The following is a 27,277-nucleotide window of genomic DNA, read 5'->3' on the forward strand; positions in this document are numbered from 1 at the left end:
CAGCAAGCAAGAACAATGCCAGGAGGTGTGGAGAAGGCGTGTCATCGGTGCATTTCTAAAACTGCCAGAAGTGGTGAGTCACAGCTCTGAGAAATGTCCTAGTTTTGAAGGATTTGGGCTTCACTGTGGGCTTTAACAAGTCTGAAATCACATGACTTGTTAGAGCCCAAAGCGAACCCTGTGGGTGACCTGTGCTTGGCTCAGGGTGGCCCCAGGGTAGAGCTGGGAGGGGATAGTGTCCTGACCTCTGTTGATGCCCCTCCTTCTACTCCTTATTTAGGAACCTTTAGCTTTTCTCAGTGCACAGGATGTATTTTCAACATAATCTGTGTTTGGAAAATGTTTGAGTGAATGGAGTCACTGATACAACCAGCATGTAATTAATGGCAGCGGAGCCGGGGGACGTGCAGGGAGATGTGAGTGGATTTGGATTGGGGTGGCTTCCTGCACCCCCATCCTACCCTGTCTTCTTGCCAAATTGGACTTTCCCCACCATCTCCTGTTGGGGCCCTTGTGTCCAGAGGGGTTGGGCCACATTACAGAAGGCCCAGGCTATATCATAACATTTGGAATATCCTTAAAACAAATCCCAGACCTTGGGGCTCCTTGGGGTGAAAGCATTTACCTCCTACTGAGCCATGTGGTCTGTCTTTTATACAGATGATGTGTGAATAAAGGGAATCTCGTGGGAAGTCTTAAGCAACTTATCTTAGAGCAGTAATATTTGGAAACAGCAGGCAGAGGGTAGAGTGGACTAAGCTATAGGGTCAGGAGACAAGGGGATGGTGGATGGGTGCCTGGTGAACTATGGTATTGACACGCTGATAGCCATGTATGATCACCAGCTCCGCACCTCCCTCTCCTCTCAGGACAGCTCGTTCACTGCTGCATCCCCAGCACGTCCGATAGTGCCCAGCACATGGTAGGAGTGTAGTAACTGTCCACCTAATGACTAGATGGGTGAATGAATGAACCACCAGCTCCCAATACAAGCTCCTCCTCTAGCTGATGTACCCAACCCCCATCTCATCCTCCTCAGACACAGCCTGACGTTTTACTCCCTGCAATGGCTCTAGGTCACACAGCCCCCTGCACCTCTGGAGCATACCTACTATATGGGGGCCAGAGTGGGGGCAATGGTCCTGGACCCATTCCTGCAGAAGGGAAAGTGAGCTTCACATCACTTGAAAGACCCTTTGTGGGTGGACCCCTGTTCACCTCTGTGTCATCTCCTCTTCTTTCCCTTCTCACCCTGGAAAATGCAGCCAGACAAAAACACCAGGTTCACTTTTTCCCCTGGGCCTTCCAAACTGCATTATTGGTTGGAAGGGAGAAAAAAGATAGTAATTATGCAGTGGAAAAATTGGGAAAAACTCTGACGGGTTCAGAATTAACATCACCAGTGAGGGACAGGTGGCCATCACCTGTGCAGAAATCTGGCTGAGAAGGCACATCCCTAAACCAAACACAAGGGAACAGGGGCAAACCGAAAGTGAAGACTGTTGTCTTAGTTCTTTTGGGCTGCTGTAACAATTTGCCATAGACTGGGTGGCTTATAAACAGCAAAGGTTTATCCCTCACAGTTCTAGAAGCTAGAAGTCCAAGGTCAGGGTGCCAGCAAAGCTGGGTTCTGATGAGAGCATCTTCCAAGTTGCAGACTGCTGACTCTCCCTGTATCTTCACATGACGGAGAGCAGAGAGGAAGCAGGGTCTTTCTTGTCTCTGAAAGGGGCACTCATCCCATTCGTGGGGCCTCCACCCTCACCTAATCCTGATTACCTCGCAAATGTCCTACCTCCTAAAATACCACCACATTTGGCTAAGGTTTTATCATGAATTTAGAGAGGACACAAACATTCAGTCCATAACAACCATATTCTTCAAAAATGTCAACATGATAGAAAACAAATGGAGTCTATGGAAATGTTCTAGGTTCAAGAGGACCAAGGAGATTCAACAACAAAAGGAAATACCCGACCTTAGATTGGATCCACCCCAATTGGAATATGGATAGTAGATTAAAGTATTCTCTCAGTGTGAATGTAAGGAAGTTTGCCAACTTTACTAAGGTTGTAAGAGAATGTCCCTATCCTTAGGAAATACACACTGGGATTATTTCCAACTAAAAAGTTTAAAAACTTAATACAGGAAGCATATGGACAAGAGAAACCGAGTGGTAGGTATCTGAATGTTCGAGAATTTTCACAATTAACAATTCTTTTAGAATTTAGACTGGAAAAAAGCTTCCCTGGTCTTATCCTGAATTTCTTACAATGCTGCCCTTGATGCATCTACACCACAGTGTCTTCCTTTCGAATGACTTCAAAATTTTCTTCTATATGGTTTTCTACATTTCCTGTAAAGCACTACATACTTATGTAATGAGAAAGCAAAGTTCTATTTTAAGAACAATCTTCAGCTATTCCCTTTAGGTGGATTGGCAGCTGGTCCCTATCCACATGTGAAGTTAGCTCAGTGGTGGAGGGGAGGGGCTTGAGGCCCGAAGCAATGACCCCTCCATGTGTCTGTCCATGGAGGGAGCAGGGAAGTCTCTGTCACGGCCTCAGGCCCCACCCAGCCGCCTGGAAAGCTCTCCTGGGCCGCGGCCCAGCCCTGACCGTCAGCCTCCCCGTCTCACACGTTCTTCCCACCAAGTTCATTCTGCTGTAGCACGGCTGCCTCCCTGCACCCTGAGGCTGGCCTGGAGGGTCGATTTAATAACTGGGAAGCAACGAAACCTTGATGAATGCACGTGCAGTGTGTGCCGCCGGCCTCTGGCCATCACGGGATGACGCAATTAAATGCGACTGGTACACTGAGCCCAGGTCAGGGCATCTATCGGGGCGTCCTGGGAAGCCCTCTTAGCACCACTTGGAGATGGCAGCTCAGTGAAGGCAGGCACAGGGGAACACTGGGGGAGGGGCCTTCCACCCTGAGACTGGACCAGAGGCCTGTGACCCTGGGTGTTTCAGCCCCCAGGGAGGTGGACAGAGGCTCATGGAAGTCCACCTGCTGAATGTCGAGAGGCAGTTTATGCTGCGATTCTGGCTGTGAGAAATAGTGCATTATTTTATTTGATTTTTAAAAATTAATTCATTAATTTTATTTATTTATTTATTTATGTTTGGCTGCGTTGGGTCTTCGTTGCTGCGCTCAGGCTTTCTCTAGTTGCAGCGAGCAGGGGCTACTCTTCGTTGCTGTGCACGGGCTTCTTATTGCAGTGGCTTCTCTTGTTGGGGAGCACGGGCTCTAGGCGTGTGGGCTTCAGTAGTTGTGGCTCGCAGGCTCAGTAGTTGTGGCACACAGGCTTCGTTGCTCTGCGGCATGTGGGATCTTCCCGGACCAGGGCTTGAACCCGTGTCCCCTGCATTGGCAGGCGGATTCTTAAGCACTGCGCCACCAGGGAAGACCACCCCCACCCCGATTTTTTTTTTTTTTTTTTTTTTTTTTTTGCTGTACGCGGGCCTCTCACTGCTGTGGCCTCTCCCGTTGCGGAGCACAGGCTCCGGACACACAGGCTCCGTGGCCATGGCTCGCGGGCCCAGCCGCTCCGCGGCATGTGGGATCCTCCGGGATCGGGGCACGAACCCGTGTCCCCTGCATCGGCAGGCGGACTCTCAACCACTGCGCCACCAGGGAAGCCCCACCCCGATTTTTTAATGTGCTTTTACAACTTGAAAACTTCTCCTTTTGTAGGTAAAATTAAACTGACTTCACGTTCCTGCTTGCCAGCAAAAAAAATCAGTCATGGGCATTGCGGTCACAGAACTCAGAATGTGGGGCAGGGGGATCATGTTCACCTCTTTGGCGGGTTGGGGCAGGGGAGGCTCCTGCTCTCCGGGCAGAGCCATCAGAGGCCTGTACAGACTCTTTGTGCAGCTTCTAAAAGGTTCCCTCCTGGTAGCGGTAGCCTCAAGGACACACAGCTTAGGAAGTTGTCTTCCAAGGAAAGGGCATCCCTTCCTCCAGGCAAGAGGGCTTTCCACCTTCACTCATCCCTTAGCCTCACCCCGCCCCCTCTTTCCTGCACAGCCCGCATAGCAGTGGGCTCTGTCCCCACCATGGGGCCAGCACCTGCGCCAAGCTTGGGATGTTGGGGTCTTTCCAAGCCGGGGAGCCTGGTGGCCCCTCCCTAGGTGCTCCTTGTAGCAGTTCCCTCTGGATGCTGTGAGGAAGAGGACCACCACCCGCAGAGCCATCCAAGGACTTCACTCCTCATCAGCCTACGAGGTCTCCCCGCCCGTGCATACCACCCCCACCTTGGTCCTCCCCTTTGGGCACTTTCCTCCATCCCTCTCCCTTGGGACAATCCCAGGGAATTGCCCTCATTGGGCTCCAAGATGCAAAATTTGGCATCTCTTGTCAGGGATCAGAAAAAAAGATTCTAGCACCTGTCAGCATGATTCTTGTTACTATATCATCCTATTACATGGATGGTGGAGAGTCTTAAGCCTTTGGCAAGTCACGTGGGCAATGGAGGTGGTTTGAGAAAATCCTGGAGCTCTGGGCTCCCAGATTCCAGTAGGTTCTCCCAGCATGTTCAATGCAGTGAATTCTGAACCAAACACGTCCTTTCCCCAAAGCTCCTCCTCTTCCCATTTCTCCCATTTCTCCCATTTCTGTCAACGCCACCACCATTATTGTCTCCCAAGCTCAGCACTTGAGGCATTTTCTACTCCTTTCTTTCCTTTATTACCGCATCTAACTGGTACTCGAGAGCCTGACCCCCCTACACCTCGTGATCACCCTCCAGGATCAGCGATGGATCAGTCTTCTCACTGGTCTCTCAGCCGTCATCTCCATTCCATTGGCCTCATTGCTTCCAGTGATTTGACTTTGATTATGTCACTTCCCAGCTCCAAATCCGACAACTCCCTTGATCTTCCTAATAAAATCCAAATGCCCTGATGTAGATTGGAAATGCCCTCTATTCTCAATACCTTGTTCCAGTCTTATTTCCCCCTTATCTGTTATGGATGACCTGTGCTCAGCTTAAATGGGAGGATTTGTCACTCCCCCAAACCCACCCTGATCTTTTCTTCCTTGAATGTTTTCCTTTAGGATTTTCCCTTTGACTGAAAAGCCACTCCGCTGGTCAAAACCCTACCCATTCATCAACACCCAGTGCCAGGGTCACCTCCTCCTGGAAGGTGGAGGTTTGATTTCCTTCGGACTCCTCCCTCTCCTGGGCTTCCTTACCGCTTCATGCACCTCTCGTGGCCCCTCTCACACACTGATCTGTATTGGCCCCTGGGTGCACATCTCATCTCCCTTATGGGGTTGTGAGGTCTGTGTTGCCGAGTTAGTGGGGGGCTGAGGAACAGGCCAGGTGAGAGGGTGATGCGGGTGCCGATACAGGGATGGAGAAGAGGGAAGGATGCAAAACGTGAGGCAGAGACAAAATCACTGGATGTACCAGGAGAGGGCAGAAGTGGCACAGATGATTGAGGTTTTGGTGCCGTTATAGACGCGGGGAAATGGAGAGGGCAGTTTGGAAAGAGGACTTGACTTTGAGTTTATCCTCCTGGACCCTTTGCCAATTGCCTCCTGGGTATTTGGTCGCTGAGTGGAGCCCCCAAAAGGTGGTGTTGCAGAGAAAAACTGCTGGGTCCTGGTCTCAGTTTCCCCATTAAACTATTTAAGCAAGAGAGCAGGGGTTACACTTGCTATTCAAAAGAACCAGGTGCTGGAGATCCTGGAGAGTAGACTAAGCGAGAAGCCACCCACTTCTCCTACCAAGATTGCTCCCTTTAAAAATGCTTTGGGGCTTCCCTGGTGGCGCAGTGGTTGAGAGTCCGCCTGCCATTGCAGGGGACACAGGTTCGTGCCCCGGTCCGGGAAGATCCCACATGCCGCGGAGCGGCTGGGCCCGTGAGCCACGGCCGCTGAGCCTGCGCGTCCGGAGCTTGTGCTCCGCAAAGGAGAGGACGCAGCAGTGAGAGGCCCGCGGACCACAAAAACAAAATGCTTTGGATACTTCTGGTCATGTACTGGGACTGATAGCTGGATGCTACTATGTCTTTAACAAGTGACGGTGAGAGCAGCAGCGTTAAACCCACTGCAGGATGTGAGCGGGAGCCCTGAGCTGGTTCATCCCGACACCGCCCCGGGAGGCCATCCTTTCGGGGGGTCTTTTTTCACAGCCTTCATTGTCAGGAGTCAGTTCATCTGTGTTCTTGGCATAAAGAATGGGTCAGCTCCAGCCTCTCGATCCTAATATCCTTCTCCCACCGTTGCTCTAATTCTGAATTATTTTCTCCTTTGGGACTCTTGGTTGACTTGGCAGTTTCACTCGGTTCTTTTAAATGGACTTGATAGAAACTCATTTCATCAGAAACCAGGATGTGGCCCTCTGAGCCGCATTGGAATCAGTGCTTAGTAAGCTCGAAGGCAGCGAGGTATTTATTAGAGGTGGTCACTGCTATCAAACCCCCGTCCTGGCCTGAGCAAGGTCAGCAGGAAACAGCCGCTGTCCCAGAGGGCTGTCCTCATCCGGACTGCGTACCAGCTCTCCTGGGATGCAGGGGGATATGGGGGGTGGGGAGCAAGGGCTCCAGTCCCTGGCTGTGGCTTGAGGGGTCCTCATAAGGATTGAGTGGTAAAGAGGTCCCCGTGTGAGTAATGCTGGTTACTTTCCTCCCAGTGAAATCCCACAGCCCCGCGTGGCCCCGACACCTCACACTTCGCTGAGCAAACAGACGCTAAGGAGGGCCTGGCTTAGAATCTCCAGCACTGCTTATAAAAAGGATGGTGCGTGGACCACCTACTTCACAGTCACTGGTGGAGTTGCTTGGAAACAACAGATTCCTAGGTCGTGTTGGCAGAGATTCTGACTTCTTAGGTCCAGAGTAGCCCAAGGGAATCTCAGAATTACATCTGCCAGGGTGAGAGCAGAAGTGAGCCTGAGACCTTGACGGTGGTGACGCAGAGAGTCTGGTACTAATGAAGCCTGGGCTGCACATGGGCTCAGGGAGTGATGTCAGGTTTGGAGCCATCCCATCACGGCTCATTCGAAGTCCGTGGGACCCACCGGGTCTCCCTCGCTTGTTGTTTCTTCAGTTCTCTATTTGAACCCGGGGAAGGGCTGGGGGAGGTCGTGTCTGAGATAAAAGGGAAGCCACGCTCCTTCCATCACGAAGGGAGAATAATGATGATGATAATAAGGGCCGACATTTACACAGTGTTTATCGTGGAGCAGACCTCGTGTTTAGTGCCTTATGTGGCTTATGACGTTTGATCATTTTAACAAGTCTCTTAGGAAAGCCCTATGATTATGCTCACGTTTTAAATGAGGACACTGAAACCTCAGGGGTGAAGAGCCCAGCCCTCCACAACGTAGGGCATGGAGTGGGACGTGAGCCCAGGCCATCGGCTCTAGGTGGCGAGTGGTCCTACTCTCCTCTGGGTGGTCCTTAGGAATGTTCTGGCCCCAGCCGTCTCTCTCAGCCTTGCTCCAAGGTAGGAAGCTTGCATGACAGGGGCCTCTGTGTCACTGAACGCCTGGATTACACATGTGGCCAGGTGGCACCATCTGTCACAAGCTCCCAGAGCAGTGAAGGGTTTTCCAGGATGCCGATCACTTTATCATTGTGATAACAAGCTCAAGCCCAGAAATAGAGGTGGGATTTCTCAGCTTCCTGCTTTTCTATCACATATCAGCAGGAAATTTTTTCCTCGACCCCCATTGTAAACTGGGAATTAAAACAGATGTGGCTATATTAATTGACACTCTCCCTTTAATCAGCCACATTGCCGGCAGTGCTGTGTTCCCTGTGATCAACAGATCACCCCGCTGCGGAACCTGCCAGGACCAGTTGCAGAATGAAAAGGCAGAAAACCTTGTTCAAAAAGCAGGAAAAAAGCCCTGTTCAAGGTACTGAAAGAGAAAGCTTTTTCCTTTCTTCCGCAGTCTCTTTTGATCTGTCATAGTATTTTTCGTTTGCCTTTTAATGACATTTTAAGTAAAGAAAAAAGAAAAATTGTTAATTAACAGTCTAAAATTATTAGCATAAATTTTACCACTCACCTTAATGTTATATAATGACATTTTTTTGCTGGGGTGTCAGCCATGGAGCTTGTGTGATCTTAGCTCCCGGACCAGGGATTGAACCCGGGGCCCCAGGAGCGAGAGCACCAAGTCCTAACCACTGGACCGCCAGGGAATTCCCTATAATGACAGTTTTAAATGCAACTGTTAGAGCATTTAACCCAGATGTAGAATCACCAAACTCACACGATTTGTGTTTCATAGCTCTTCCATACATGTGTATTTGGTTTTTGCCACAACAGTGGCAATAATACACAACACGAATGCAGCTCTTTTAATCTCATTGCTGGTGCACGTGCTTCCTACCAACACCCTTTACCTTCTGCTTGCTGATGAGTAAGGGAGGGCTGGACAGAAACAGATCTAGGGGTTGCCCTATCTTTCCCTTTCTTCTGTGTCAGCACTTTGGGATGAGTGGTTGGCTGATTCAGGGAATCCTCCTGTATAAGAAAGGATGTGATAGGGCTTCTTGGTCATTTGCGTTACTTAGAACACCACTGCCTTCTGTCTGCATTTGAAGCAAGTTCTGGTTCAAATGAAAAAGGTGGCCTCTCGGGGTTGTCGGTGCCCCTGCTCACTCAGTTGAAGACATAACACACTTACTTTGTATTCATTTTGAGTCTTAATGAATGTCCACACCCGTGGGCCCAGCAGAACTGGAGAACACAGCCAGGAGAGGCAGCCACACTCACCCCATGTATCTGCTCACACCTGTGCTCCATTGTCCCATCAGACTTCACTTACAAAGTACAAATTCAAAGAAAAATTCACTGAGAAATTCAAGACCACAACAGAAGAGCAGTAAACCAAGTGCAAGGTCCTCCTCAGCACAGGCCCCCATGTGACTGCCCAGGTTGTGTGCCCAGGAAGTCGGCTCTGGTGATCAGTAAATATTATAGCTAATTCAGAGGAGGGTGGTTTGAGGGGAGGAGTGGAAATTGGGGCAAATCGGTCTGCATGCCTGCCCTTTTTTTGGCATTGCCTGGAAGTAAAGGTCAAGATGGGCATGAAGGACAACTTAAGGGGCTTCTTGAAGGAGAGGGACGACCCCTGCCGTGTCCATCTCTGCTTGGAGAATTCGTGTCAGAGCTTGGATTTAGCGGTGTGGCTGTGAGGGTCCTAGCTGCAGACACTTGCAGCCTCCAGAGATGACTGAGACTCACAAATAGATCTGAGATGTTTGACAATCTGAAACTGGAATGGACCTAGTAGATTAAATTAATTAAAGTGGGTTTAGGACTTCCCTGGTGGTGCAGTGGTTAAGAAGCCTCCTGCCAATGCAGGGGACATGGGTTCTATCCCTGGTCCGGGAAGATCCCGCATGCCGCAGAGCAGCTAAGCCCGTGCGCCACAACTGCTGAGCCCGTGTGCTACCACTACTGAGCCTGTGCTCCAGAGCCCGCGAGCCACAACTACTGAGCCCACGTGCCACAGCCACTGAAGCCCTCGTGTGCTCTAGGGCCCGTGCTCCGCAGCAAGAGAAGCCACGGCAATGAGAAGCCTGCGCGCTGCAGTGAAGAGTAGCCCCCGCTCGCCACAACTAGAGAAAGCCCACGTGCAGCAACGAAGACCCAATGCAGCCAAAAATAAATTTAAAAAATAAAAATAGGGCTTCCCTGGTGGCACGGTGGTTGAGAGTCCGCCTGCCGATGCAGGGTACGTGGGTTCGTGCTCCGGTCCGGGAAGATCCCACATGCCGCAGAGCGGCTGGGCCCGTGAGCCATGGCCGCTGAGCCTGCGCATCCGGAGCCTGTGCTCCGCAATGGGAGAGGCCACAACAGTGAGAGGCCCGTGTACTGCAAAAAAAAATAATAATTAAAATAAATAAATAAATACAATAAATAAAAATAGGGGCTTCCCTGGTGGCGCAGTGGTTAAGAATCCGCCTGCCAGTGCAGGAGACACAGGTTCGAGCTCTGGTCCGGGAAGATCCCACATGCTGTGGAGCAACTAAGCCTGTGCACCACAACTACTGAGCCTGCACTCTAGAGCCCGTGCTCCCAACCAGAGAAACCACTGCAATGAGAAGCCCGTAAACCACAGGGAAGAGTAGCCGCCACTTGCCACAACCAGAGAAAAGCCCACATGCAGCAACGAAGACCCAATGCAGCCAAAAATAAAATAAAAATTAATTAAAAAAAATAAAAATAAAGTGGGTTCAGTGTAAGTAATAGAAAACCCAACTCAAAGTGGCACAGATAATAAAGGGATTTATTGGTTCATGTCAATGGAAAGTCCAGGAGTAGTTCAGCTTCATGAGTGGTGTGATTCAGTGGTTGACGGATGCCACTGAGGTCCTAGTTACTTTTTGCCTCTCCACTTTGCCTTCCACGTGTCAGCCTCATCCTCAGGCTGCTTTCCTTTCTTGGTGTCAAGATGGTGGCCAGCAGCCCCCAGAGCAACTTGCTTCCTCACCAGTGTCCAGGAGGGAGAGAAGCCTTGTTCTTGGAAGTTCTATCAGAAGAGTGAGAAAGCTTTTTTACCTTTCTCTCAGTCAATCTCCCCTTGAGTATCCTTGGCCCAGAATGAGCCAAGAGCCCATCCACCAACCAAAAACATATCCAGTGAGTGCAACTCTGCCAGTAACTTAGGGCTAAGCCTCCTGCCCTTCTCAAAAGCCCAGGGGGAGTCAGCTTGTACCAGAGCACATAAACTGCATAGGAGAATGGGGAGGTGGGGAGGTGGGGAGACCAGGACAAAATGGGGTGATTACCTGGAGAGGATGGAGTGGATGCTCAGGAGGCTGCCATGCTGTCTACCTCAGAGACCCTGTCTCTGCTCTCAGGACTGGCACTGGACCTAGCAGAAAACATAAATGTGTGATGCTGTCTAAACTTTAAACGTGGGAACAGGAGTGCAGTCCTACCCAAAAGACATTCAAATTCATAATTTAAAAAACTGCTGACCAAGCAAAACCTATATCTGCCGGCCATTTAACAGACAAGGAAACCAAGAACCAACAAGGGGAAGTAATGCCTAAAATCCTAATGGTTGCTGTATACTGAGCTTGTGTGTGCATCTGCTAACGCATGTTACAGAAGAGAATGATGAGGCTTCAAGGAGGCCAACTAATTCTAATTCGCTCAAAGCCACACAGCTAATGAGTGACAGAGGTGCGATTTGAACACAGGTCTATCTAACTTGCATGTCCTTTCCCAGTGCCAGAGGGTGAATTGGTTGCATGAATAGGAAGAAAAACCCCAAGCCAGTTCAGAGCTCTGTTCCACTGTGTATCAGTAAGAAGTTGTAGGAGACCGTCTAATATATACTATGGGATATATAACCCATAAATAAATGGAAGGGAAAAAGACTTTGTGAAGCAGATTCCTTAAGTGATAAAGCAAGTTGTCAGTGAACCTTATGCACGGTAGGGAAGAGCCATCTGCGGTGGGTACAGGCTCCCAGGAAGCACAGGGTAGATGCCGCCTGGCTCCGTGAACGCCGGTGGCTTCTGGCATCCTGGCACTGGCAGAGCAGCAGCTTATGAACTCCTTTTCTAGAAGCTGTCAGTCTTTGGAGAGGTCGTGTAGGAAATCTGGGCCTTCGAATTGGCAGCCTGATCAGAAGAGACATTCAGCTGTCTCAGAGATGCAAGCCCTGGCGTGCACCCCCTGCCTCTCCTGCGGAAGCCCCAGGCAAGCGGTGACCTCCTCCCCGTCTGCTGCCTTGAGAGAAGGGCAGATTTCACGGAAGGTGTAAGTAAACTGCAGCGGAAAGGAAATGAGAGGCTCCGTGTTCTGACCGGGCTCGCGCTCCTTCCCTTACAGCCTGCTTCCTGTTTCTGCTCTGCGCTTCCCTGGCTCTCCCGCTGTCCATGGCCTTCCCAGGCGAGCTGGCCTCTGAGCTGCTGGATGCCCCAGGCCAGCCGTGTCCGGCCAGGACGATGGTACTCCATCTTTAAACATAAAGTGTGCGATGGGACTTCCCTGGCGGTCCTCTGGTTAGGACTCGGCGCGTTCACTGCGGTGGCCCTGGTTCAATCCCTGGTCGGGGAACTAAGATCCCGCGAGCCTTGGGGCGTGGCCAAAAAAAAAAAAAAAAGACACAAACAAAAGCAAAATGTGCACTAGGAAGAGCTGGCCAGGCTGATGATTTGCAGACACACGTGAGTCACACACAATTACTTGCTGAATGTTTTAAAAAGACGGAGTTCTGGGACCTGCCCTGGAGAATACTGCTGCAGTATGTCTGCAGTGAGGACAGACATCTGCTTTTATTTTTTTTAATTTTTTTATTTTTTGCAGTACGCGGGCCTCTCACTGTTGTGGCCTCTCCCGTTGCGGAGCACAGGCTCCGGACGCGCAGGCTCAGCGGCCGTGGCTCACGGGCCCAGCCGCTCCGCGGCATGTGGGACCTTCCCGGACCGGGGCACGAACCCGTGTGCCCTGCATCGGCAGGCGGACTCTAAACCACTGCGCCACCAGGGAAGCCCAGAACCTGCTTCTAAAACTCTGCCCCTAGATGACTGTGGTACCTCTTGCCCAGTTTGAGAGCCCCTGGGCCAGAGTTTTCCCAAGGACCCTTCCCAGTTCCTATGCTCCCATGTGGATCAATATGGAAAACGAATGTCAGGCTATGGTCACGGTCAGCGCTCTATACATTCTTCTCCTGAATGAATGAGTAAATATTTCCATTAGTCACATATATTAAATGATCTCAATTATCCAGAAGTATGAAGTATGAGGAAAGGTTGAGGCGGTGGGAAACTCCTTGAGTAGCCAAAAATCGTTTTCATGTCAGTGAAATTAAACTCACAGCCTTGAATGCTGCTGGTGGGAGCCTCCAAGCTCTGCACATGGAATCTAGCTATGCCTGTTTACAGAGAGGTCTAGCAAGCATGGTGCTCTGGGCTCCGAGTTCATAGCATATTGGAGCAGAAATTAAAAGGGCATAGGAAGGAAAAAAAGAGGACATAAGAATTGTTGCAAACAAAAAGCGCCCAGTATTCAAATAGTTTAATGAAGATGGCGTTTCCTTTTGGGTGATGAAAATGTTTTCGAACTAGATACAGGTGATGGTTACACATCATTGTGAATACGTTAAATGCCACTGAATTGTTCCCTTTAAAATGATTCTTTTTTTTTTTACATCTTTATTGGAGTATAATTGTTTTACAATGTTGTGTCAGTTTCTGCTGTACAATAAAAGTGAGCTATATGTATACATAAATCCCCATGTCCCCTCCCTCTTGAGCCACCCTCCCACCCTACCTATCCCACCCGCCTAGGTCATCACAAAGCACCAAGCTGACCTCCCTGTGCAATGCAGCAGCTTCCCACTAGTTATCTATTTCACATTTGGTAGTGTACATATGTCAGTGGTACTCTCTCACTTCATCCCAGCTTCCCCTTCCCCCTCTGTGTCCTCAAGTCCGTTCTCTATGTCTTCATCTTTATTCCTGCCCTGCCGCTAGGTTCATCATTACCTAAAATGGTTCAGTTTGTGTTACATGAATTTCACCTCGATTTTTTAAAAAATCGACAGTGCTAAAACCAAAAATGAATATAAAAACAGTACTCTTAGATTTGTAACAAGTGAAAGCTGACCGCTTGATAGGAAATAAAAGAACAAAATAAAATTCTCAAGTTTGCACAGAATTCATATAGCCAAGTAGTCTGGGGCGATCTAGTGTCAGGGCAAACAATTCAGCCACTTCAACAGGCCCTGAAGCTGTCATTATTATAGGGCAATTTGAAAGTGAACATTTATTATATGGCTCCGCTCTATCAAGAAGAGTTATAAGGTGTCAGGTATACCCTGCTTAAGAGTTCCCCGTAAGAAAATGTCCTATGCAAAAATCTATTGCTAAAAGATAGATTTTTTTTTATCGAGTAAAATGTAAGCTTTTGGAACCTGTGATTCAGTTATCTGAATAATGAACTTAACTGAAACAATTCACTCGCTCACATGGCTGCATGAATGAGGCAAGACCCCACAAGGCCAGTTCCCATAGTGGTTATATTAAAATCGCTACATCCGCTGCCTGAAGTGAGTATCAAGGAATTACTGCTAAATTGTTATAGAGTGTCCATTTATGGTGATGAACAAGTTTTGGAAATAAACAGTGGTGATGGTTGCACATGTCTGTGAATGTAATTAGTGCTACTGAATTGTACACTTAACATGCCTAAAATGGCAAAAATTTTGTTATATATACTTTATCACAGTAAAAACATTTAAAAATAATTTTTAAACTTCCATAATATTGCCCCCCCCACCCCGCAAATCACTACATCTGGTAGTTTTACCAACTGTATTGGGGAGAATTCTAAAGCCTGAGGAGGGTAATTGTGGTACTGCAGGTCAGTCAGAAAGAAAATCTAGAGGTCCCAGGCAGTACACGAAGCACAGTAGAGAAAGATGCTTTTATCACATTTATTAGGGTCCTTTTAAGCCATCTGTGTGCTGATTGGCTCTGCTGTGATCAGCAGCTGTTTTTATTCATTAGCAATGAGCAGGTGTGTAAGTCATTACTCATGTTCATTTCACAGCTGGACTTTGAATGGAAAAGCACTTCCTACGCAACAACTTTGGCATCAAGTACTGATATTTAAAGGTCTTTGAGTGAAAAGGGTTTCTTGAGGCTTGGAAAGTACTTCCATCTAATAATGGCTTCAGCGAAACATCAGAGATATCTATAAAGGCAGGCCTCTGTAGGCTGATGATTGGATCAATGTGTGTATTTGATTTTACTCTGATTTTACCATGAATTTGTAGGTCTCTCTATACCTAGAAGTATTTATTCATTTCAATGGAATATGGTATAGTCATAGGAAAATGCTTTACTTCCTCTGTTTAACTACCAAAGCCTTCGTGGGAAATAAAATGTCAACTCAAAGCTAAAACTTTAAATGCCATTTAATCAGAAGATTTTTTTTTTTTTTAACCACGGCTGTTTTGCTTTTTTATTTTGGAAAAATCGTTTAATCCAAGAATCATACTTCCACTCATTTCATAGGGAATGTCACATGAACCAACCAAATGTAAGAAAGCCAAGTTTCAGGACTTCCCTGGTGGCGCAGTGGTTAAGAATATACCTGCCAATGCAGGAGACACGGGTTCGAGCCCTGGTCCGGGAAGATCCCACATGCCGCAGATCAACTAAGCCCGTGTGCCACAACTACTGAGCCTGTGCTCTAGAGCCCACAAGCCATAACTACTGAGCCCATGTGCTACAACTACTGAAGCCCATGCGCCTAGACCCTGTGCTCCACAACAAGAGAAGCCACTGCAATGAGAAGCCCGTGCACCGCAACGAAGACCCAACACAGCCAAACAAAAAAAAAGTGCATGATATATGATTTTAAATAAAACATTGAAGTGCCATTTTAAGTACTTTATTGATATTATATCACACAGTACTTTACAGGTAGCCTAACTTATGAATTAAACATGTAAATATTTTCTTCTCCAAAATATGGATAAAAAGTCAGAGTGCTTTTTTTTAACATCTTTATTGGAGTATAATTGCTTTACAATGTTGTGTTAGTTTCTGCTGTATAACAAAGTGAATCAGCTATACGTATACATATATCCCCATACCTCCTCCCTCTTGCCTCTCCCTCCCACCCTCCCTATTCCACCCCTCTAGGTGGACACAAAGCACCGAGCTTATCTCCCTGTGCTATGCGGCTGCTTCCCACTAGCCATCTATTTTACATTTGGTAGTGTACCTATGTCAGTGGTACTCTCTCACTTCGTCCCAGCTTACCCTTCCACCTCTCTATGTCCTCAAGTCCATTCTCTACGTCTGCGTCTTTATTCCTGTCCTTCCCCTAGGTTCTTCAGAACCTTTTTTTTTTCTTTAGATTCCATATGTATGTGTTAGCATACAGTATTTGTTTTTCTCTTTCTGACTTACTTCACTCTGTATGACAGACTCTAGGTCCATCCACCTCACTACAAATAACTCAATTTCGTTTCTTTTTATGGCTGAGTAATACTCTATTGTACATATGTGCCACATCTTCTTTATCCATTCATCTGTCAGTGGACACTTAGGTTGCTTCCACGTCCTGGCTCTTATAAATAGTGCTGCAATGAGCATTGTGGTACATGACTCTTTTTGAATTATGGTTTTCTCAGGGTGTATGCCCAGTAGTGGGATTGCTGCATCATATGGTAGTTCTATTTTTAGTTTTTTAAGGAAACTCCATACTGTTCTCCATAGTGGCTGTTTCAATTTACATCCCCACCGACAGTGAAAGAGGGTTCCCTTTTCTCCACACCCTCTCCAGCATTTATTGTTTGTAGATTTTTTGATGATGGCCATTCTGACTGGTGTGAGGTGATACCTCATTGTAGTTTTTATTTGCATTTCTCTAATGATTAGTGATGTTGAGCATCCTTTCATGTGTTTGTTGGCAGTCTGTATATCTTCTTTGGAGAAATGTCTATTTAGGTCTTCTGCCCATTTTTGGATTGGGTTGTTTGTTGTTTTGTTATTGAGCTGCATGAGCTGCTTGTATATTTTGGAGATTAATCCTTTGTCAGTTGCTTTATTTGCAAATATTTTCTCCCATTCTGAGAGTTTTCTTTTTTATGGTCTCCTTTGCTGTGCAAAAGCCTTTAAGTTTCATTAGGTCCCATTTGTTTATTTTTGTTTTTATTTCCATTTCTCTAGGAGGTGGGTCAAAAAGGATCTTGCTGTGATTCATGTAATAGAGTGATCTGCCTATGTTTTCCTCTAAGAGTTTTATAGTGTCTGGCCTTACATTTAGGTCTTTAATCCATTTTGAGTTTATTTTTGTGTATGGTGTTAGGGAGTGTTCTAATTTCATTCTTTTACATGTAGCTGCCCAGTTTTCCCAGCACCACTTATTGAAGAGGCTGTCTTTTCTCCATTGTATATTCTTGCCTCCTTTATCAAAGATTAGGTGACCATATGTGTGTGGGTTTATCTCTGGGCTTTCTGTTCTGTTCCATTGATCAATATTTCTGTTTCTGTGCCAGTACCATACTGTCTTGATTACTGTAGCTTTGTAGTATAGTCTGAAGTCCGGGAGCCTGATTCCTCCAGCTCCGTTTTTCGTTCTCAGGATTGCTTTGGCTATTTGGGGTCTTTTGTGTTGCCATACAAATTGTGAATTTTTTTCTTCTAGTTCTGTGAAAAATGCCATTGGTAGTTTGATGAGGATTGAATCTGTAGATTGCTTTGGGTAGTATAGTCATTTTCAAAATGTTGATTCTTCTGATCCAAGAACATGGTGTATCTCTCCATCTGTTTGTATCATCTTTAATTTCTTTCATTAGTGTCTTATAGTTTTTTGCATACAGGTCTTTTGTCTCCTTAGGTAGGTTTATTCCTAGGTATTTTATCCTTTTTGTTGCAGTGGTAAATGGGAGTGTTTCCTTAATTTGTGTTTCAGATTTTTCATCATTAGTGTATAGGAACGCAAGAGATTTCTGTGCATTAGTTTTGTATCCTGCAGTGTTACCAGATTCATTGATTAGCTCTAGTAGTTTTCTGGTAGCATCTTTAGGATTCTCTATGTATAGTGTCATGTCATCTGCAAACAGTGACAGTTTTACTTCTTCTTTTCTGATTTGGATTCCTTTTATTTCTTTTTCTTCTCTGACTGCTGTGGCTAAAACTTCCAAAACTATGTTGAATAATAGTGGTGAGAGTGGGCAACATTGTCTTGGTCCTGATCTTAGAGGAAATGGTTTCAGTTTTTCATCATTGAGAACGATGTTGGCTGTGGGCTTGTCATATATGGCCTTTATTATGTTGAGGTAGGTTCCCTCTATGCCTGCTTTCTGGACAGTTTTTATCATAAATTGGTGTTGAATTTTGTCAAAAGCTTTTTCTGCATCTATTGAGATTATCATATGGTTTTTCTCCTTCAGTTTGTTAATAGGGTGTATCACATTGATTGATTTGCGTATATTGAAGAATTCTTGCATTTCTGGGATAAACCCCACTTGATCATGGTATATGGTCCTTTTAATGTGCTGCTGGATTCTGTTTGCTAGTATTTTGTTGAGGATTTTTGCATCTATGTTCATCAATGATATTGGCCTGTAGTTTTCTTTTTTTGTGATATTTTTGTCTCGTTTTGGTATCAGGGTGATTGTGGCCTCATAGAATGAGTTTGGGAGTGTTCCTCCCTCTGCTATATTTTGGAAGAGTTTGAGAAGGATAGGTGTTCACTCTTCTCTAAATGTTTTTTTTTTTTAGCCTCTCTGCTAATGGGTGGGATTGTGTTCCTGTCTTGGTAGTTGTTTGGCATAGGGTGTCCAGCACTGGAGCTTGCAGGCCGTTGGGTGGAGCTGGGTCTTAGTATTGAGACAGAGGTCTCTGGGAGAGCTCTTGCCAATTGATATTACATGGAGCTGGGAGGTCTCTGGTGGTCCAGTGTCTTGAACTCGGCTCTCCCACCTCAGAGGCTCAGGCCTGACAGCCAGCCCAGAGTACCGAGACCCTGTCAGCAACACGGCTCAGAAGAAAAGGGAGAAAAAAAAGAAAGAGAAAAAATTATTAAAATTTTAAAAATTAAAAAATAATAATTTTTTAAAAAGAGAGCAACCAAACCATTAAACAAATCCACCAATGATAACAAGCGCTAAAAACTATACTAAGATAAACATAAAAATCAGAAACAAATCAGTCGCAGACAGCAAACCCCAAGCCTACAGTTGCTCCCAAAGTCCACCTCCTCAATTTTGGGATGATTCATTGTCTATTCAGGTATTCCACAGATGCAGGGGTACATCAAGTTGACTGTGGAGATTTCATCCGCTGCTCCAGAGGCTGCTGGCAGGGATTTCCCTTTCTCTTCTTTGTTCGCACAGCTCCTGGGGTTCAGCTTTTGTTTTGGACCCGCCTCTGCGTGTAGGTCGTCCTCAGGCATCTGTTCCTGGACGGGGTTAAAGCAGCGGCTGATTAGGGGGCTCTTGCTCACTCTTGCCATGGGGAGGGAGGGATACGGTAGTCAAAATTGTAATGCGGGGTGAGCCTGCGGCAGCAGAGGCCAGCATGACATTGCAACAGCCTGAGGCACACTGTGTGTTCTTCTGGGGAAATTGTCCCTAGATCGTGGGACCCTGGCAGTGGCAGGCGGCACAGGGTCCCAGAGTGGGTGTGGATAGTGACTTGTGCTTGTGCAGGATTGTTGGTGGCTGCACCTGCAGCATTAGCGTTTCATGCCCATCTCTGGTTTCCAAGCTGATAGCCGTGGCTTGTACCCATCTCTGGAGCTTGGTTAGGTGCTGCTCTGCCTTCTGTCGGCAGACAGGGAAGGAATCCCCTCTCCTCGCGCACCCCGAAACAATGGTCTCTTGCCTCTTTGGCAGCTCCAGACATTTTCCCGGACTCCCTCCCAGCTAGCTGTGGCGCACTAGTCCTCTGGGATCTAAGGTCCAAAGCCCGAGCCTCAGCTCCCAGCCCCCGCCCACCCCGGCGGGTGAGCAGACAAGCCCCTCGGGCTGGTGAGTGCAGGTCGGCACCGATCCTCTGTGCGGGAATCTCTCCGCTTTGCCCTCCCCAGGTATGTGGGGAGTTTCTCGCCTTTTGGGAGGTCTGAGGTCTTCTGCCAGCGTTCAGTAGATGTTCTGTAGCAGTTGTTCCACATGTAGATGTATTTTTGATGTATTTGTGGGGAGGAAGGTGATCTCCATGTCTTACTCCTCCACCATCTTGAAGGTCCCCCTAAAAAGAACATTTTAATTCTACAGTGAGAATCCCTTTTCTTGGGTTCTGTTGACAAAAGTATTGGTCAGGGTGAGTTAACTATGCTGCAGGAACAAATCAATCCTGGAATCTCAGTGGCCTAATACTACAAAGGTTTATTTCTTTAAATTTTTTAAAAATTTAATATTTACTTTATATTGAGTGTAATGTTTTTATTTTATAGTTGATTTACCATGTTATGTTAGTTTCAGGTATACAACAAAATGATTCAGTTATACATACACATATATCCATTCTTTTTCATATTCTTTTTCCATATAGGTTATTACAAAATACTGAGTAGAGTTCCCTGTGCTATACAGTAGGTCCTTGTTGATTACAGAGGTTTATTTCTTGCTCATGCAAATTCCAACGTGGATCAGGACCCTCTCCAGGGCTCCCCAAGACTCCCCCAAGTGATGTGATGATGTAAAACTCTAAACTGCTTTAATCTTGAGCACTAACCATCTCAACCCATGGTTTTCACTGGGTCAAAGCAGGGGAAGTAAACGAAGGATCATGTGTCAGTTTTTAAATGCTTTGGCTCCAAAATGTCTCAGCCCGTTGGCTAGCACAAGTCCCACAGTCCCGGGTACCCACAAGGGGGCCGGGAAATGTGAGGGGCACGTACTGAACAGTTAATGTCTCTGCACAGCCAAGACGTGTTAGGACCCATCTGAAGACTGGTCATTGGAGCCAGACTGGTCACTAAGGGAAATGGGAATTGCTTTCTTATATTTTAAATAATACATCATATCATCGTTGGTTAAATAGGCTAAGAGACAAAGGCCTGAGAAAAGTAGAGAGAAAGCATTGCTATGGCGAGAAACATCACCATAAGAAAGGGTGTGGGGGCTTCCCTGGTGGCGCAGTGGTTAAGAATCCGCCTGCCAATGCAGGGGACACGGGTTCGAGCCCTGGTCTGGGAAGATCCCACATGCCGCAGAGCAACTAAGCCCGTGCGCCACAGCTACTGAGCCTGCGCGTCTGGAGCCTGTGCTCCGCAACAAGAGAGGCTGCGACGGTGAGAGGCCCGCACACCGCGATGAAGAGTGGCCCCCGCTCGCCGCAACTAGAGAAAGCCCTCGCACAGAAACGAAGACCCAACACAGCATAAATAAATAAATAAATAAATAAATAAATTTATAAAAAAAAAAAAAAAAGAAAGGGTGTGGGTTTGGTAGTTTTCCAATACGGTGACTAAGGATTTGTCAGTAAACATGTGTCCCAGCTTGGGGTTGGGTGAGTGAGTTGGTCAATGATGATCATATGTTGCCTGCAAGAAATATAGCAGAGGATTCTGCACACGGAGGAAGTGTTCTCTTCTGGCAAATCCCTGCCCTGTGGGCCCTGGAAGCAGGGTAAATGGGAGCCTTATATTACACAGTGGATGCATTTTGGGAACGTGACCCATAAATTGGATCTTGTTTTAAGCACAGTGCCTGGATAGGGACTTCCCTGGTGGTCCAGCGGTTAAGACTCCGTGTTTCCACTGCAGAGGGCACGGGTTCAATCCCTGGTTGGGGAACTAACCATATGCTGCACAGTGTGGCCAAAAAAAAAAAAAAAAAAGCCTGGATATTTAAAGGGATCCTTTGGTAAAATGAATCATTGATTGGAAACACGGGTTGTCATTCACTGTTTTCATAAAAGCAAGGCATACCTGTAGCCAGTTAATATCCCAAGTGGTGCAGTGACCTTTGGTAAAATGAATCATTGATTGGAAACACGGGTTGTCATTCACTGTTTCCATAAAAGCAAGGCATACCTGTAGCCAGTTAATATCCCAAGTGGTGCAGTGACCTTTGGTCCCAGCTCTGATGTCCAATGGACTGCTGTTCTGTCCAGTAAGCATCCTGAAGACTGGGTGGCTCGGGAGACTGAGCAGATTCCCTAAGCAGGGGTCGAGCTTCAGTTTGTGTCATTAACGTGTTGGCTTTTGTAGACATTTACTTCATTTTCCTAACCGACATTGTGTTCTTGAAAGCATTTCACTCAATTTTCTGTTCTGTCCCCTTTGCAGGAGTGAAGTTTTTGGAGGACTGTCCCATACAGCCCCTCATTCCTCTATACTTGCTAGTGGGTGGGATCATCGGGACCTTAAAGGTAATGTCTATTTATCAGTTGTTTGTAGTTCTTGTTGAAATTTAACTTAAGGCACTGTGGAATTCATCCTTTAATTGTTTGCTAACAGAACAGCTTCCCCTACGCGCAGGGTTGTTGAAAGACAGGGCCAGGTGGATCCTGAGACCTGCCGCAGAGACTTGGATTTTTCCAGATGAGGCATTTTCACCCAGAGCTTCCCTCCTGCTGCCCCGAGTTCAGTGTGCTAAGTTGTGGCTTTGGTCTGATTACAGTTGACGCAGAGAAGTTACCGACTGCCAATTACTTATACCATTGAATTCAGCCATAATCGTGGCCTTTCTCTGTGCTTCTTTTTAAAAAAGTTTCCTGTATAGGGCAGTAGAGTTTGCATCTGGTTAAAATGTGTTCGATTTTAGCAGTTCTTATTTCTGTTTTTAACCATAGCTCCTAGTTCTCAAATGACTAGCATGGAATTTGTTAGCTGCAATCATCAATCAGACGTTAAACTCCGATGTTTGGGGGTGATGTCTGTGACTCACAAGCTTATATCAGTCTAGGGAGCTGATCTGCTCATGGGTTGTATTGACATATGTTGAAACAGGAAAAGTGTTGGAAAAAGGAATATCAAAGGTCCTGCGTAGCCTGCAGTTAAATTTTCAAAATTCCAAGCCCACAGAAATGACACACCTGCCAAAAGTACCTTAGGTCTACCTCCATTTATTAGTGACCCTTCCCAGCCATCCAAGCCCACCTCAAAGCTTTCTATATCAAAAGCTAGAAAACACAAGTGTCTGTATTTCCAAAATGGTTTCATAAGAATGAAGCAATAACACACACACAAACAGAATCGAGTGCTATATATAAACTTTCATTTGGACCCATTGTCTGATTTCTTTGTCAGCTTCGTTCTGGTGCTTGGGGCCTTCAAAAGAGGCTGCCCAGTGGCACTGATCATGGTATTGATCTGAGACATCAAAAGAATGTCTTCAAGGTGGCTGTTCTTATATGCAATCAGTAGCCACAAGCTCTATTCTGTCTTGGGAAACATGTCTGATTTGCAGCAAGCATTTGGAGCCTTTTGTGTCTGAGATCACCTCACTGTTAAATACCCTCCTCTTTTGGCAGCGGTCTGGTGGGCAATGTTCTGGAATGTATAAATATAGGATCCTTTCTCTTAACATCCTGACGGGATCTACCTGGGGCTCTGTTTAGCTCCAAGGAAACCCAACGGCTCTTAGATCAACAGGGCTGCATATGTGGCCCCAGAGTGTTAGAAGAAAGCTCTGATGGATTGAGTGCCATAGAGGTGCTCAAAACAAGGGCAGAGTTTTCAGCAGTAATTACCTCTGCCCCGCCCTCTCTCACTGGACTACCTCATGATCAGGTAGAGCAAGGTAGAACTTACCTTTAGAGATACTACCATCCATGGAGTCTGTTCCTCTTAATAACAGCAAACGTTTCCTTTATGAAAGCCAGCCCAGAACCCAAAGGTAATTTATTTTAATGAACAAACCAGGGCCCTAATAAGCAGCATTGATTTTTTTCCTGGCAGTCGAAAACTGTTTGAAGCCAAATTAAATTTTTGTGCTCATCACAGCGAGGCAATACACAGTGAGTCCATAACCATGAGAGCAATAGCAAACAGGCTTATAAAATCCCCAGACAGAGAGGTTTACTAGTGAGGCGAGTGCTTTCTATTTAACCCCCTTGGAACACTGCAGCATCTCTGAAATGCATCAGATGGCACCACCGTATTGCATTGTATTGAAGAGAAGTGGGTGGACATTTCCCAGGGTCACCTAAGAACTGACAATCATGACCCATTAGAAGATCATGAAATGAATTTAGTAGGTTGTGATCACTTTAAAAAAATAGAATAGGAAATATTAGTGCCTGATAAGTATCATGTGATATACATGCACACGTGTGTGTTTGGTAAGTTGACCATGTAATTTATCATCCCAACTGGGACACTGTTGAGAGTACAGGGGGGCTTTAATAATAGTCACGCCAGGAAAACAGCATAAACTGGCACCTCTCTGAGCCAGCCAGGACATATGCTTACCCGATTACTAGGCTGTGACGTAAAGTGTGTTTGTTACTGAGCACCGTGTTGAAAGAAAGTTTCAAAACCACTGACTTAGTGGCCATTTGTCTACCTAACACTCCATTTCATCTTCCAGGACCCCACTTCTTAGTAATAATCTCTACCACCCCATGAGCACTTACTGTGTACCAGGTGCCGTGCTAAGGGCCTGGCCCCCATTTTGAACGTATTCAGTTTTCACAATGCCCCTTTGGGGCAGGTCCTTGTATCAGAAAGGATTTTTTGAATATAAGGAACAAAAACTCAGCTCTGGCTAACCTGAGAGGTAATTTGTTAAAAGAGCTCACGACTTCAAAGGTTGGTGAAAGAGGAAAGAACCAGGTGGCTCCAGGAAGCCTGGGCTGTGAGACCCAGGCAGTTGGTCTGGGCCAGCAGTGAAGTGAAATGAACCCCAAGGGTTCCTCTCTCCTGGCATCAGGTGCCCACAAACCAGTCCTGGGAAGGTGGCTAGGTCCCTGGACCTTGGGTGCCAGGCTGACCTTGGTGTGGAGAAGGCGCCTCCAGGGAGGACAGGCCCTGGGATTCCCCCTCCGGATGCACGTGACAGTGGGGGCCAGCCCCCAGGGAATGGGACCCTGCTAGAAAGGGAAATGGTGCTGAGTAGCTGAACCCCGAGCTGTGCTGTCAGCTGCAGCTTACAGATGAGGAAACTGAAGCGGAAACGTTGCTTCTCTTGGGTTTCCACGGGGTACATGGCTGAACTCCTGTGCACCCCACGCCTGCCTGAGCTCATAGTCCTTCTCTTCGGCCGCCCTGCTCCTCCCAACTGGTTTTCTCCTGTTTCCCAAACCCACCACCCTTCATCCTTGCCATGCCACTCCCATTCCCACCTCTCCCTGCTCACAGGGGCTCGGAATATACCTCCTCTTCCAGGAAGCCCTCCCTGGATGCATCAGCTCTATGTGAGTGGCTCTCTGGACCCCTTTAAGCCCTCACTTCCTTTTTCTTATGTTCTGCCTCCCAGCCAGGCTACAAATCTTATTCCTGGAAAGCCTGGGCAACTGGACCATTTGGGAACACTTTCCTGGCTTAGGAAAAAAAACCCTGTGACTTAATAGGTTTTTTTTTTTTTTGGCGGTACGTGACCTCTCACTGTTGTGGCCTCTCCCGTTGCGGAGCACAGGCTCCAGACACGCAGGCTCAGCAGCCATGGCTCACGGGCCCAGCTGCTCCGCGGCATGTGGGATCTTCCCGGAGCGGGACACGAACCCGTGTTCCCTGCATCGGCAGGCAGACTCTCAACCACTGCGCCACCAGGGAAGCCCAACTTAATAGCTTTGATTTAAGCACCTGGATAGTGTGGTGTAGTTGGTGGTCAGAGGTGTGGACCGACATCCATCTCCTCCTTTTACTCACTGTGGACCTGGGCGAAGTGACTGAACTTCTCTGAGCCTTAGTTTTCTCATCCGCAAACCAGGGATAATAATATACAGCCCCTAGGTTAGCATAAACGTTAAATGAGATCATACAGGCCAAATGCTGGCCTAATCGCTTCACTTAGGTTTCGTTATCTTTCATAAGTGGTAACTTTTCAGTGTAGACAATAAGAGAATACAGATAAGCACAAAGAAGATTTCTAACCCAGTAAAGAGAGATACTGGAATCCTTCCTGGAGGAGGTGATACCTGTCTGGATGTTTATGAAAGACCCAGGCTGGGGAGCAGAAGGGTCCCAGGAGAGCATGAGCACACAGTCCGGGCAGGGAGGGGGGAAGCAGCCCCATACTGTGGGCACTTCAAGCACAGGGCTTCTAATGGGCCGCACCCCACACATGTGCTGGGCTGGGTGTGCAGCAGTGAAGCAAGCGTAGCTGGACCCTGCCCTTCCGTTCTAGGTGGGGAGAACTACTGGAGGGGTGCCCAGCATGGTCGCTGTTGACTGGTTATATCGGGTGAGGAGCTGGGAGCAGCCCTGGTTTCTAGCTTGGACATGTCACCAAATGAATATGGAACATTGAGGTTTTTTTTTTTTTTTTTTTTTTTTTGTGCGGTACGTGGGCCTCTCACTGCTGTGGCCTCTCCCGTTGTGGAGCACAGGCTCCGGACGCGCAGGCTCAGCGGCCATGACTCACAGGCCCAGCTGCTCCGCGGCATGTGGGATCTTCCCGGACCGGGGCATGAACCCGTGTACCCTGCATCGGCAGGCGGACTCTCAACCACTGCGCCACCAGGGAAGTCCATGGCTCTTCCACTTTTGACCCACGTGACCTTGGCCAACTCGTTCACCCAACTGGTCCTCAATTCCTTTGTTTCTAAAGTGAGGAAAGTGGTGTGCATTCCGTAGGGTTGTTTTACATAGAACAATATGCCTAAAAATACTTGGTGTCTGTATTAGTCAGCTCAGGCTGCCTTAACCAGATTCCACAGACTGGGCGGCTTAAACAACTAGCATTTAGTTGGGATCGGGGAGGAGGGCACTTCCGATGATGACCAGATGCAGGGGGTGGTCCCTGCAGGGAGGCAGGGCAGGTCACTGGAGCCAGGGGGAGCCGAGGAACTGACCTCAAGGCTAGGGAAGCAGACCAGAGCACCAGGGGAACTCTGGGTGCGGAGGTGAACTGCAGTCAACGAATCCCTTGTGCAAAGCAATTCACGCATCTCTAAAGTGCCACCAAGGATGCTAAGGATGGATGCCTTCATTCTCGCCAGTTCTAATTCTTCAAAATGGAATTTCGCACCTTGGCAGCATTTCCAACTCCAGTGTGTGCACTTTTCCTAATGAATCTTTCTCTGTCCCCTCTCCTCCCCCTCCTTTGTTGCTCTGCCCTCCAACCCCTGGCTCCCTACCACGACCCAGGTGTCTCTCCTACTGTACAACTCCACCAGGATGAGGCGGCTTCTGTCCAAGGCCATGGTGATGGATGATGATGACGTCGATGTATATCCCTAGAGGCAGAACGCACACAAATGTTACATCCTCCTCCTCAGCCTCTTCCTCTTCCTCTTCCTCTGGTTCTTTCTGGGAAATTACTGGGTCTTTTCTGTTTACCTGCCAGATTTTATTCCACCTTTCCAGCAGCCTCAGGATTACTGTGACAAAACCCTGTACCTCTTTGCGGTAGGGGTCCTCGTGCTGGGCTTACTTGTGCTGGGCAACAGCTGTGTCCATGTGTGGTCCAGGTGAAGGTCTGCTGCCGAGGAAGACTGAGAACCAGTCCCTCCAGCACATGCACACACACATGCATACATGCACAGGTATGCACAAGCACACGCATACATATACACATGCACAAATACAGGCAACACACATATACACATGCACAAATACACACAGGCACACGCACATATACACATGCACAAATACACAGGCACACACACACATACACATGCACAGATACACAGAGGCGCACGCACACACACACACTGTT

General features: G+C 47.3%; 1 protein-coding gene across 1 annotated transcript; it reads left to right on the forward strand.

The window, feature by feature from the left end:
- Window positions 1–15: 15 nt before the first annotated feature.
- On the forward strand, window positions 16–27,033 carry TMEM272 (transmembrane protein 272; the record flags this gene model as incomplete). Its single annotated transcript, XM_082602350.1, is given in 5 exon segments — window positions 16–73; window positions 11,815–11,874; window positions 21,742–21,824; window positions 26,707–26,796; window positions 26,800–27,033. Coding segments are annotated over 5 exon segments (525 nt in total).
- Window positions 27,034–27,277: the final 244 nt, after the last annotated feature.

This window comes from Mesoplodon mirus (genome assembly GCF_964341445.2).
Source record: "Mesoplodon mirus genome assembly, chromosome: 17".
NCBI lineage: Eukaryota > Metazoa > Chordata > Mammalia > Artiodactyla > Ziphiidae > Mesoplodon > Mesoplodon mirus.